Genomic DNA, 13,287 nt, shown 5'->3' on the forward strand with positions numbered 1-13,287 from the left:
TTATTAATCTGATTTCTGTTCCTACAGTTTAAGTTTTCACTTTTTCTTTTTCTTCTTTTGGCCGCGCGAGCAGCTTGCGGGCTCTCAGTTCCCCAACCAGGGACTGAACCTGGGTCACAGCAGTGAAAGCCTGGAATCCTAACCACTAGGCCACCAGGGAACGCCCTAAGTTTTTACTTTATAAAATTATACATTCACAAGAAGTTGCAGAGAGAGCCCATGTACACTCCCCCCTGGCCCCCATGGTAATATCTTACAAAACTATAGAAAAATATCAAACCAGGAAACTGACATTAGTGCAATTAACTAGACTACAGACCTTATCCTGATTTCACCAATGTTTATGAGCATTAGCTTGTGTTAAGGTACATAATTGGGCCACTGTATGGATTTGGGTTGGCAAGGCAAGGACACAGAAGAACTCAAGGAAGTGCAGGCAAACGAAAGAACTGGAAGAAGCATTCCTGGAGAACAAGAATCATTTTTTTAAACATTTATTTATTTATTTGGCTGCACTGGGTCTTAGTTGCGGCACGCGGGATCTTTTGTTGCAGCATGGGCTCCAGAGCGCGCAGGCTCAGTAGCTGCGATGCGCGGGCTTAGTTGCCCGGCGGCATGTGGGATCTTAGTTCTCTGACGAGGGATCGAACCCGAGTCCTCTGCACTGGAAGGCGGATTCTTAACCACTGGACCACCAGGGAAGTCCCAAGACCGAAAATCATTTGATGAACAATTTGGTATGAGCTTTTACATTAATCCTTTTTTGGGAAATGCAGTCTCCTATACGAAGGACAGCAAGCAGGTTGTTTTAATTGAAGGGCCTGATCTCTAGTTGAATTGAGGAAATGTTTCATCTAGTCATGAAAACCCTGAATAACCATAATATTCCTGCTTACTCTTATTCAAATAGGAAAAAATACATTTTTTTAGTGTCTTCATTTTCTTACTTTTGCCTGATTGAAAACAATGTTAACTGTCAAAGATCTGATATTCCCTTCAGGTTTAGACAGTCATCTGTATGCTCTCCTTAATAGGATTAGCTAACATTTCCCCAAACCAAAAGAAACTAACTCTTATTCCTTCCTGGAGTATTTGTCAGCTCTCCTACCTGCTCCAGCATTTTACCTGACTATATTACTGATAATGCCCTAACCTCTATAACTTATTATTTACAGACATCATTTACTCATCACAAGACTATGGGGTGTTGCTGTCTTCACTTTTACAGCCCAAGAAATTGAGGGTCCTAAGAGTTTGGTACCGGGGAATCACACACGCAATACTGTACAATGCTTAGAAAGACACTGGCACAGGGCAAGCATTCAGTAGATATTAGCCTTGTTGGAAGCCCTATTTTCTCTATCCCACCAAGCCCCCTTACGGCCTAGATGAACCTCTTTCTTCAACAACTGTGCTGGCCTGAATTTAGGCAAAAGCTCCATACATGCACTGGAAGTATTTCTGGTGACAGTCCTCATTTAAACCCGTTTGTTTAAGCCTTAGGTTGACTGGGAACTAGTTCATAATTAGTTACTACCAAATACAGCCCCTGGGTACAGCTGAGTGACCTAATACTTAGTTCCCTGACTTTAAGATGAGCTTTTAAAAATACCTTTCAAATCGAGAAGCGTCTTGAAATCAGATGTAATGAAATATGGTAACAAACTGTGTTTTTACTGTGTCCCGTGCTGGATATTTTATATACACTTTAGCTCTTAATCGTCCAAATACCTGTTGTTATTATTATTGTTATTATCATGTGTAATCGCGCTCATTTTAAAGATGGGACAGTCAAGGCACAAGGAGGCTAAGTCATTTGCTCCAGGTCACACAGATAGTAATGGTGGAAAGGAAAAAGAGTAATCCCAAAGCAAGCAGTACCTTAGAATCCAATTTCAGTAGACTCAGCCTAGGGACACACTTCTAGTTTATGGAGAAAAACAAAAATTCAAATATAAAAGGGTAAATGCCCAAGGTTACATAGAGGATATCAGAACCAGAATCCACGGCATTTGTCTTGACTCCAAAGTGCGATCTCTTTCCACTAAACCACGCTACCAATCGACACGTGGTAAGGGGGCTGTATAAATATTTGATGAACTAATTAAGGCCTGAAAACAAAGTTGACAAGGAAGAGGGTAAAAATGTAAAATATAGATAAAAACAGAAAAGTAGTTCACGGACAGGAAAAAAAGGAAACACACACACATACAAACACACCCCAACAGTTTTCAGAGAAGAATATTCAGGGTGAGCCAAGGTGCTGGAACAAACTTTGCGCGGGTGCTGCCGGACACCCGGGCTGGCGGGAGCGGAGTCTTCGAAGTAGATGGTTCCCGAGGAGCCGGCCCTAGGGCACAGCAGCCAAGACCGGCCGCCTCCCGGCTGGCCTCTCGCGTCCACGCCCTACCGACCGCGAGTCACCTCGCCGGGCAACACCGGACGACTCCCGGAGGCCAGCCGCCTTTCCCTTCGGGGTCGCTGGCTTAAAAAGAAATACAAACACATGTCCCCAGCCGGTGCGCAGCCTCCCGTCTGGATCGGAGGCCGCAGGGCGCTGCCCGCTGTCGGCCCGGCAGCCATACGCCCGAAAGGGGGGAGCCTTCCGGGGTCGCAGCTCGCTGCCGGGAAGCACCCGCCGTCGCGGTTGGCCCGGCCCACCGGCGGGGCGCCTACGGCCCGGGCCCGGATAGGCCCCAGGCGGGGCTGAGGGCGGCCGAGCGCCCCTCGATCGCGCAGGCCGGTCATACTGGCGAGCGGCTGGCGCCGGCGGCCGGGCATTTTCTCTTCCTGCCTACGCGCTGCGCGGCGGCGGCGGCGGCCAGGCCGAGGCCGGGCTCGGGCGCCCGACCGCAGCCTGCCGACGAGCGCGGGCAGCCGCCGCCGCGCCGCCGCGCCCTCCAGCCGCGGGGCTCCGGGCTGCTAGGCCCGGCGCGGGCTGCGAGAGGCGGGGCCGACGTGCGGGCGGCGGAAGGAGGCGGAGTAGGAGGAAGAGGAGGAGGAGGAGGCGGCGGCCGGGAGCCGGGGAAGAGGGGCGGGGGGTGGGCCGGGGGAGGGGAGGAGCGGGATTTGCGGAGCGCGGCGCCGCCGCCCGGAGCCGGCGGGCCCGAGAGTGACCGAGTCACGGCGGGCGCCGGCGGAGCCGCGGCGTCGGACCCGCCTCCTGGAGGAGCTCAGCCTCGGCCAGGCCCGGCCCCATTCCCGCCCCGTGCCGCCTCCCCGCCGCAGCCGCCGCCGCCGCGGGAGCGCTCCGCTGCCCACCCCGCCCCCGCGGCCAAGCCCGGGAGTCGAGTGGGAGTCGGCCGGCCGGCGCGGGCAGCGCCGGGACCCCGCGGGGGACACTGCAGCCGGAGCCCGGGAGGGGCCGCGCCGCCACCGTCTGAACTAGGATGTCCCGACATGAAGGTGAGAGGAGCCCCCACCCCCACCGCCAGGGCCTCGGCCTACCCCGCCCGGGTCGGGCGCCGCGGAGGGCGGCCGGGAATCGGCGGAGACTTGGGCCGAGCCCGAGCCGGGCCCGAGGCGCCGGGCCCGAGAGCGAGCGAGGGCGGAGAGCCGCGGCGCAGCCGCCGCTGCTGCCGCCGACACCGCCGCGGCCCTGAACTGGGCCTGGTGCCGGAGGCGGGGCGACCGGGCAGGCCGGAGGGTTTGCACTGTCATGGGGCGGGGGAGGGGGAGGGGAAGCGGCGGGGCCCGTTACCGGCGGGAGCCGGGCCCTCGGGACTGATACCGGACGCCGCGGCCCGCCCGCCCGGCCCCGGAGTCGCTGGGCCCCGGCGCGGCCTAGCGCTCCCGCCGTCCCGGAAGGGCCCGGCGCGGCCGCCGAGCGGGGCCGCAGACGGCGGCAGGAGATCGAGGAGCCGGCCCGGGACCTGGCGGGCGCGTCCGGTCGCCGGGAGACGACGGCGAGTGCCCCGCCTGCGGGCGACTGCGGGGCGGGCGGGAAGGCTCTGCGGCCGGGGAACGGGAAACTCCCGCCGCCTGGAGCCCGCCCCGGCCTCGCGGCTAGGCCTCGGCGCGGCCCTGAGCTCGGGTAACCAAGTTCCCGGGGCGGATCCGTCCCGGCCGGGCGAGCAAACTCCCTGCTCGGTCACCCGGTAGGAGGGGAACTGGCTCCCGGCCGGCCGTGGGCCCGTCTCCCGGCGTGCATGTCTCCCTAAACCAGGTTTTGGTAAATGACCGTGGTGAGGTCTGTTAGTGGTCAGGGAGCGTTTTGGACTTTGTTTTGCGATTTAAAAACATGATGGGGGTACAGTTGCAAATCAGCAGACAGCTCTAGACCGGCCCCAGGGCACAAAGAGAAAAATGTTTAGAGCCGTGGTATAGGCGTTGATCTGGTAAAAAATAAAGTTAACTTCAGTTTGCTGCCATATGGTTTAGAAAAGGGGGCGGGGGGTTGTGTTTTCTTTGTTTCACTACCACAGGCCTTTAAATTAAAAGTATTACGAGACTTGGCGAAAAGTTTATCCTGGTAAGGTTAATGCAAGATTGTAGAAGTGGCTTGAAGATATTGTGTACTCTGGATGTTAAAATACTGTATAGGTGATGTAGGAGTGGAGAAAGTTTAGTGAGTCACATTTGTGTGTGCATCACACTGTTAGAAGGGTATTCTTAGGGAAATACAGGCCTTAGAATTTAAAGATTGAAAAACTCAGATTGTTCAAAATTATATTCAGAGCATTACTAATTATAATGTAATTTGAGATGGACTCCAAGAAAATATTGTGTCCAAGGGTTCTGTATTTTAAAGTCAGAAAACTAATAGGAAATAGGTTATATTTTCTTCACTTACTGTGTACAAGTGTTGGACAGTTTGAAATAATAAGGTACATAGGCTCATAGAAATATTTATAAGCTATGCCTATTTTCCCATTTTTTTCTACTTAATGGCAATACATTTCCTATCTTGTAATTTAAAAGAAGTTGTAATTAAAGTTATAATAAAATTTTAATTGGGGATATTAAAGTTTATCTTAGGCTGAAGTCGTGTGTACATTGACCACCTTCAAGACAAAACGAAAGTGAGTAATGGCTGCAGGCTCTCTTACTCATAAGAACTAGGAGAGTTAAAGTTACAGAATCATAGCAATGGAAGAAGGGTGTTTGAGACCCATTCTCCTTGCTTTAAGAAAATATCCAGGTAGTTCCAGATGGAATATTCAGATTGAATGGTGTCCTGGGAAGATTCCTTTACCCTCAGTAATCTTTTAGAGTAGTTAAAATCCCACAGTGTGAACATTCTTGAATGTAACACAAATTCTGTAATTTAAGCCCAGTTTTCCCTGTTTGGTCCTGTGGAAAGGCACGTGGTCATGAAACTTACATTTACCGTTTAGTTACTTGAATATTACTGAACTCCTCAGCACATGAATAGCACACCTTTTCTGGTAACTTACATAATGCCAGAGGTTTCTGAAAAAGGAGCATTCCTATAATATATCAGTTGAAGACTTATAGTACAGTATTTGACAAGTGATTACTTTTTAAGGGTCTGGTTTATGGCCTAAGGTAGGAATGGCAATCTCATTAAGAATCACATTTAATTCATTAGATATATGTTTTGTGGAATTTTAGTTTAGGCTGCCAGTTATTTTCATCAGTAGAAATTTAGCCTATCAACAAATGTAGAGTTTGACACCCTCGATATTATAGTTTGTTTCTTACCCTTTCTTCTTTGGGCCAAGTAATCCCATTTCTTTAGTGGTATGATTTTTGAGCCCTTTCAATCATCTGTCCACCTCCAAATTCTCTGTAGTTGTTGTTTTCCTTTCAGTAGTATGACCCAGGACTGGGTGTAGTAGTCTGCGAAACGATCTGAACTGAGCTGCCTGTACTGTTGTGCTTGCATTGTGCTTCCTTTTCAGTGCCTTCTGTAGGCATGTAATTTGTTACTTTGTCTTTGGGCCCATCCTAATGAGTTGCACTGTTTTATATGTAACATGTAACTTTGGACAACACAGCCCCAGGATGGACATCTGTCAAGCTTAGAGTCTGTACTTGGTGAAGCAGTGGACTACCTCTGAGAAATGAGATGCAACTAGAAGCACAGAAAAATGTCCTAGCCCAGGGGTCAGCATGCTTTTTTCTGTAAAGGACCAGGTAGTAAGTATCATAGTCTTGGCAAGCTATAAGGTCTCTGTCCACTCTGCCATTGTAGTATAAAAGCAGACAGCATGTAATGAATGAGCACAGCCATGTTCCAGTGAAAACTTGCTTTATGGAACTGCTGTTGAATTTCATTTTAATTTTCATGTGTCATGACATGATTCTTTGTTTTACCATTTAAAACTGTAAAAACTGTTCTTAGCGTGCAGGCTGTTCAAACACAGGAGGTGGCCGAATTTGGCCCATTTTAGCCTGCAGGCTATAATTTGCCTACTTTTACTCTAGAGTAGAGCTTTAGAGAGCTGATGGAACTGGAATTGTTGGGAGTCCAGAAAGGGCCCGCTCTGCTTGGTGTTTCCTTTGGGAATGGGGAGCAAGTCCATGGACTGAGCCAGTTCTGTACCTGTTTCCAGCAGTACCATGTCAATTGGGATAGAAGTCATTGTTCCTGAGGCATGGGAAGCAGACTCCCCAACCACCTTCCCAGACACCGTCTGAGTGGAGATGATGGTACTCTACATTGTCTCCCGCTTGCCCAACATGACTTTTCCAACCAGAATTCCAGGGCCTTTTAATTCACTTTGTAATGTTCTTGTCACGTTAACAAACATTCTACAACATGAGTTCCTAGTCACTTTATGTTCAACATACCAACACCATCTAGTTTCCATGTTATACACAGTGAAACCAATCATTTTCTATTTCATTTGTAAGAGTATTTTTTTAATGTTTCACTACATACTTCCTTTTAAATACATTTAAAGTATAACTGTGTTATGCAGAGCTTAAAAACTATATAATAGCTTTGCACATGTTTTAAAAACATCAAATTACTCAGTGCTTATTAGCTAAAATGAAATTATGAGTGTTCTTGCATGAGTTGGAGCCTAATTGATTACCTGGGTTATTACCTTAAATCATTCAACCTTTTTTTATTCGCTACTATGTATAAGGCCCTGGGTTAGTTACGAAGAATGTGGGGATGAATGAACAAGACACAGCTTCTCACCTTAAGTTTGGTGGGGAAGGTGCATGTGTGCACAGCTTCTACTGCCCAGTAGACACACCATAAGGAAGGGATAAACAAATTGATGACAAAATAATTACCAACTTTTTTTCTTGCTAATTTTGCCCAATTTCAGAGAGGGAAATCTATTGTGATTCCTAACTCCTTTTTCTTGAGTGCCGCCTCAGCTTTTTTGTGGGCTACTCTTGATTTTGGATAAAATTGTTCGAGATTTCAAATAGAGTTCCTATCTCTACCTGATTTATATTTCCCCTAGTTTTTTGAAGATTTTCATATGTAAAAATGATAGTGAATAAATGGACAAGTGATGATACTGTGTTATTCTCAGAAGCATCTGATACTGTTTATTTTCAGAATGTAATGTACAAGAGTAAGTAGGCCATTACTCTAGTTTTTGAAAGTTGTACCATTTTTTTGAAATTGTAGAACTCTTCTGTTAGTAGATTTCTCTTCTCTGAAAGTGCTGTCTGATGCTAAAAATGCACATGCAGACAATCCCGTAGTGAATTGCAGTAATTTTGTTTTCAGGATTTGGGGACTGGAAAGCCAGGATTGGCAATTAGCATGTGATTTTAATGTGGTGACTTTTGCCTTCCTGTGGCAAAGTAGATTCACTCCCACTGAAAAGATCTTTGCCATCATGTCAGACAACTTATTTTACTTAAATGATCTGTTGAAAGATTATGACATTCTTACTTGACTTTACATTTCAATAAATCATGAATTACATTTACCTTGACTTTCAATAAAGGATAGAACATAAATATTTTAATTTCTGGGGTCTTTGATTTCATGATTTTGTATAAAGTTGATTTTGAAGCCCATTTTCCCCATATATTGACATCTGTGTTAAAGTTAAAATGTGACAAACTATAACTTCCCTCTCTTATTTTAAATTAGAAATTTAATTTGGAAGAAATTCCTTTTAGTCTTAGAATTTTAAAAATTTATCAGCAGCAATCTTGCTTAAAGATTGAAAACTTTTTCACAGTGGAAAATTAGGAAGCTTCTGATGTGAAACTACCAAATTCCTTCATATTACGCTTGCAACATTTCAGAAAAGAAATCCATGCCCTTATGAGTCGTAACTTAATTTTCAAAAATCAGCTTTATAACATCTACCATATATATTTGCTGAGGTTTGGGTGTTTTTTTTAGACTGGGGGTTCCAAAAGTTGTTCTTAGTGAAGATTAAGGTATCGTTGTGTTATCCTAAAAATAGTGTGTTTTTAATTTCATTATAAATATTGCTGTGTGGCTACGTTCATGAATACGGAAACGTTTCCTACCCATCATACTCATAAAATTTAAAAGGAGTGCTATTCATAATTAAAATTTTTGTTGATAAAAGCTTAATTTCATGTTAATTTTAGTGTTGTGCTAGGAGCCGTGATGTTGTTCATTTCCTTAAAATGATATGGTATGCCTTTTTAGTCACTTAAGCTATTCATTATAATTGAAGAAAGAGTGTAAGGGGTATACAGATCAGAGAATTTTTTAAATGTGCTAATTTTTATATATTATCTATGTCCTGATTCATGTTGGAGATATTGGATAAGGCAGACAGTTTCCTGAGGGAACAAATTACCTGCGTTCCATGGGAAGGAAGTGAGTATTTTGGGTGAAAAGAGAGGACGTTTTGGGGATGGTAAGGACAAGAGGCCAGGAGGGTGATGGCAGAGGAAAGTTAGGGTGGGCCTGAAGCTTGGAAATTATCTGTAGTCACAGGGAGTCAGAAACACAAAACTAACTCTTATGCCGATGAAATGTCTCAAGAGCTGCATGCCAGGAGGTAAAAACTCACTGTCCTGTGAAACTAGCAAGAGATGAATTGCCTGATTGGGCACCTTCCAGGGTGCCATCCCTGCTACCTTTCTCACTGCCTTCACACATGTTTGTTAATCCGTGTTTTTAGCTGTGTCTTTCTGAATAGTGACAAGCAGAGTGTGGGTCTATCCAGTTCATGTACATGGTCTGTGTATCTTTTCAGGGCCACAGTACCAGCCATCAGTCCAGCAGACTGCCAGTAGCCACAAGGGGTATCAGGGAGAAAGTATGGATGGATCCTTGCAAATCCATCACTGCTGTGAGAAAAAACCAGCTGAAATCACAGGAGTGGGTCGGTCAATCAAGTCACCTTCAGCTTGGAGGGACAGACAATAAGTGGGTGAAGCCTCTTGACATCATGACTAATTAGGTTTGCACATTATGTTCTGCTGAAGTGTGTGTCTGTGTGTTCCTTCTCTTGGTAGTATTCATTGCCACTGTCATGAACTTCACATTTTTCTACAGTCAGAGGATCTTCGTTCAGAGCGCCACTTTAGAGTGCTAACTTGATGAGTTGACCATTCGAACAGTCACAGGTATACTCAACTATAATGTTTGGTTTTGACTTTTGTTTCTTTTGTGCCTTAAGACTCCGTCACCCTCCCCATCCACCCAGCAAAGTTAAGTTCCTCCAGTGGCACTCCTGCCTCATTCTCCAGGCGTTTTTTTATGCTGCGATTGTTTACTTGTCTGCCTGCCCCACAAACCACCTGAGGGGTAGGTATAGTGTTACACTTACCTTTGTACCCTACCACCTAGCATAGTGTCTGGCCTTTGGAGGCCCAGTGAACATTTGCCGGTGATTGTTAGAGATGTTAATACTTGTCTAAAAAATGGTGAGACTGGACAATGCATTCCTGTTTTTATCTGGAGGAACTGGTTAAGAGGGAGAGAGATTGTAGGAAAGAGAACTTGGAACTTCCATAAAAGTAAGAGGGGATGAATAAACTATGTACATGGAATGAAAATAACTTAGGGTAGCTGACTCCTGTGGGAATGGCCTGGGACTGGACTCCGAGGTACTGTTTTGTTCTCCTTCTGGCTCTGGTTTCAGATTAGCTGGCTGTGGGTTCTGCATATTAATTGTACTGTGTATGAGTTTTTTGGTTCATTCAGTCATTCATTCAGCAAATATTTATGGACTGCCTACTCAAGTACCACTCGAAGTCGTCTCCAGAGCTTGCCACAAGTTGTTGACCCTTGCTGCGGGATGATGATATCCAGCGGGTTAGAAACACATGTTTGGGAATTAAATGCTGTTGCATAGGTTGTGGCTCTTTTCCAGTGTGCTCGAGTTAGTCCTTGAAGTTTATATTTTATGACAGGATAGTTAAGTCATGTAAGTGTTTTAATGTTTTGGCAATATTTGCTCCCCCTTCTTTTTTTTTTTTTAAGCTTATTTTCATTCAAGCTTCACAATCACTTCTAATGCTGTCCAGCAGTACATTTCTTTCTTTAACAATATTATCCTTAGACTGTAAGACTCAACACACATCTGCATATATAAGTATCTTTTTGATATTGCATACTTAGAAAAGAGCTCAAGGGATTAAGCTTTTTGTATTCAGTATAGTTTTTTTTGCGAAGTCCTTATGGTTATATAGCAACTGTTGGGGTGAGTAACTAGACCCTACTTCCTTCTGTTATTCTTCCTCAGCCAGCATTCTCCCTTGGTGTCCTGTGATTGTAGAGGTTTGGCAGTGCAAGCAAATGAGAAACTTTCTAAGTCAGGAGTTAAAAACATTGAAATAAAATGGGCGGGGATTATATAAAGGAGTTGTTACAGATGTGTCCCTTCTCTGCAAGAATGATATACATGCTGGGTGCTGGGGGCTGGTTTGGTGTTGGGAGCCAGGTAGTTTTCATAATCAGAGATCTTATGTTCATCCTTATTGACACTACTAGGGATTCTGACACAGTTAATTGCAATTTGAATTGAATGTAACCTGTTCACGTGTCTGTATAGCTATAGATAGGAATATACATAGTAGTCACAGAGGTAGAACCAGTCTTCCTGTCCTTGGGAAAAATGGTGATTAGAACCTCAAGTTACAGTGGATGAGCATCTGGCCCGTGGTGATCCTGTATTAGGCCAGGATCAGGGAGCTTCACTCCATGTCAGACATACTGCATATCTTCATGCTCATTCATTGTTCCATATCATTTTCTGCAAGCTTCTTAGAAATCACCCAAATGGTAGAGGAGATAGCAAATCTACTTGCAGAATTGGGGTGCATGATCACACTGCCCAACAGAAATCTAATTGCAAGTCACATGTAATTTTAAATTCTCTGATAGCTACAGTAACAAAACTAAGGAAGTGAAATTAATTTTAATAATTTAATGATTTTAACCCAATATATACAAAACAGCATTTCAACATGCAATCAGTATACAAATTGTTTATGAGATATTTTTACATTCTTTATTCTTTACAATGCTATAAAAATCTAGGGTATATTTCACACTTAATACTTTTCAATTCAGATGCTAGATTTTCATAAAGAATACTTGGTCTTGGGCTTCCCTGGTGGCGCAGTGGTTGAGAGTCTGCCTGCCGATGCAGGGGACACAGGTTCATGCCCCGGTCCAGGAAGATCCCACATGCCGCGGAGCGGCTGGGCCCGTGAGCCATGGCCGCTGAGCCTGCGCGTCCGGAGCCTGTGCTCCGCAACGGGAGAGGCCACAGCAGTGAGAGGCCCGCGTACCGCAAAAAAAAAAAAAAAAAAAAATGAATACTTGGTCTTAGTTGAGACATAGTTTAGACACATATATCAGGGGTCTGCTAATTCATCTTTTGATCATGTACTGTCTCTTTTTGTAAGTACATGTTGATGCAGTATTGCCATGTTCATTAGCATTCTAGATTTCTGTTCCTAGAATTTCTCTCCTATGAAGCTAGGTTTTACCTTACTTTTTCACCTTAAAATTATTTTTAACCTACTTTAACTGCATATAACCATCACGATAGAAACCTACTTTATAAACAGCTACAAATGTATATAAATTCTAATCCCTTTGTGAGCTGTTCAGATTGATGAGGTATAAAGTAATGGCTTCAGGGTGATTTTAATGTGAGTTTGGGGGTTATTTTAAAGTCCCCTGCGTTGACAAATGTAGAATTTGCAAAAATTGTTACTAGTCCATTTCAAGTTCTATTATGGTGAATTCATCATTTGAAAACAGTGACCCCTAGGCTTGGTAATTTATTGTCCATATATTTCATTGTATAGATTAGATCTCTAGTATCCATCTCCAAAAGTCTCTTGGCCTCTAGCAATAGAAAGACAGGTGGTTATGATTGTTCTTTAAAGTAATTTTAAGGAAACTGACTATGGAGTTAATACTTAGCCCACTATCAAGGTTAGCCACCCACTGGTGACTTCTCTCTTTTACCTGTTTGGCTTATTGTTTTCCAGTTACAGCTAGATTTGCAAGTGAAAATAGAGTGTTTGGAAGACAGTCTGTTAAAAATTAAAGACCTAGTGTTTTTCTGTCTTCATTTTATTAGAGCAACATTTCCACTGAGCAGTCAGTTTTACGGTTCTTTTTTTTTTTCCCTGCAGTCCCCCTCCAGCCAGATCACTGGAACATAAGGAATCCGTGGCTCGCTCTCTCTTTTTTTTTTTTTTAATAGTATAAAAATGCTAGTACTGTCATTTTTGGGTACTCTCATCCAGTGGTTCTCAAAGTGTGGTTCAGGACCAGCAGTATCAGCATCACCTGGGAATTTGCTAGAAATGCAGATTCTTGGACTCTACCCTAGACCTACCAAATCAGAATTTCTGGGGGTGGGGCCCAGCAGTCTGCGTTTTAACAGGCTCCTACCTGGACCCAGTTACAACCAAAGGCATTCTTTGCCTGAGGTTGTTATTGCTGGTGACAGGCACACAATGGTTGTGGGACCACTTTTCACCGTGTGATACTAACCAAATGGAAATGGAGCTCATGACCTTGGCATCATTCTTCTTGAACGTCATGCTCTTGTCACCTGAGGAGGTGCAAGAGGAGCATAGCTCTCTGCTCCAGACTAGTTCTGTTTGTTTGTTTACTCAACATATATTTATTGAATGTGTACTTGGGGCTAGGCACTATTCTGGCCACAAGGAAACCATAGTGAACAAAACAGAGAAGCTTCCTGTCCCTCTGACACTCACACTCTATTAGAAGGAGTATACTGGGGGTGTATGGCCTACAAGCCAAACTTGGCCACTGCCTGTTTTGGTCAATAAAGTTATATTGGAGCACAGCCACATCTCCTCTTTCCCATATTGTCTAAGCTGCTTTGTGCTACAGTGGCAGGCTTGAGTAGTTGTGACAGAGAAAGC

General features: G+C 44.8%; 1 protein-coding gene across 3 annotated transcripts in view; it reads left to right on the forward strand.

The window, feature by feature from the left end:
* Positions 1 to 3,055: 3,055 nt before the first annotated feature.
* KCMF1 (potassium channel modulatory factor 1) overlaps positions 3,056 to 13,287 on the forward strand; it is a 76,418-nt gene continuing 66,186 nt past the window's right edge. Inside the window, exons 1-3 of one of the 3 annotated variants that reach the window (XM_032652063.1) lie at positions 4,939 to 6,102; positions 9,123 to 9,295; positions 9,549 to 9,676. In XM_032652063.1, coding sequence (XP_032507954.1) covers positions 6,076 to 6,102; positions 9,123 to 9,295; positions 9,549 to 9,676 — 328 coding nt within the window. In that variant the 5' untranslated portion in view covers positions 4,939 to 6,075. Of the gene's footprint in view, positions 3,406 to 4,938; positions 6,103 to 8,655; positions 8,741 to 9,122; positions 9,296 to 9,548; positions 9,677 to 13,287 lie in introns of those variants that run through there. The other 2 variants (XM_032652065.1, XM_032652064.1) reach the window with 2 other exon arrangements.

Source organism: Phocoena sinus, chromosome 13 (genome assembly GCF_008692025.1).
Source record: "Phocoena sinus isolate mPhoSin1 chromosome 13, mPhoSin1.pri, whole genome shotgun sequence".
Taxonomy (NCBI): Eukaryota; Metazoa; Chordata; class Mammalia; order Artiodactyla; family Phocoenidae; genus Phocoena; species Phocoena sinus.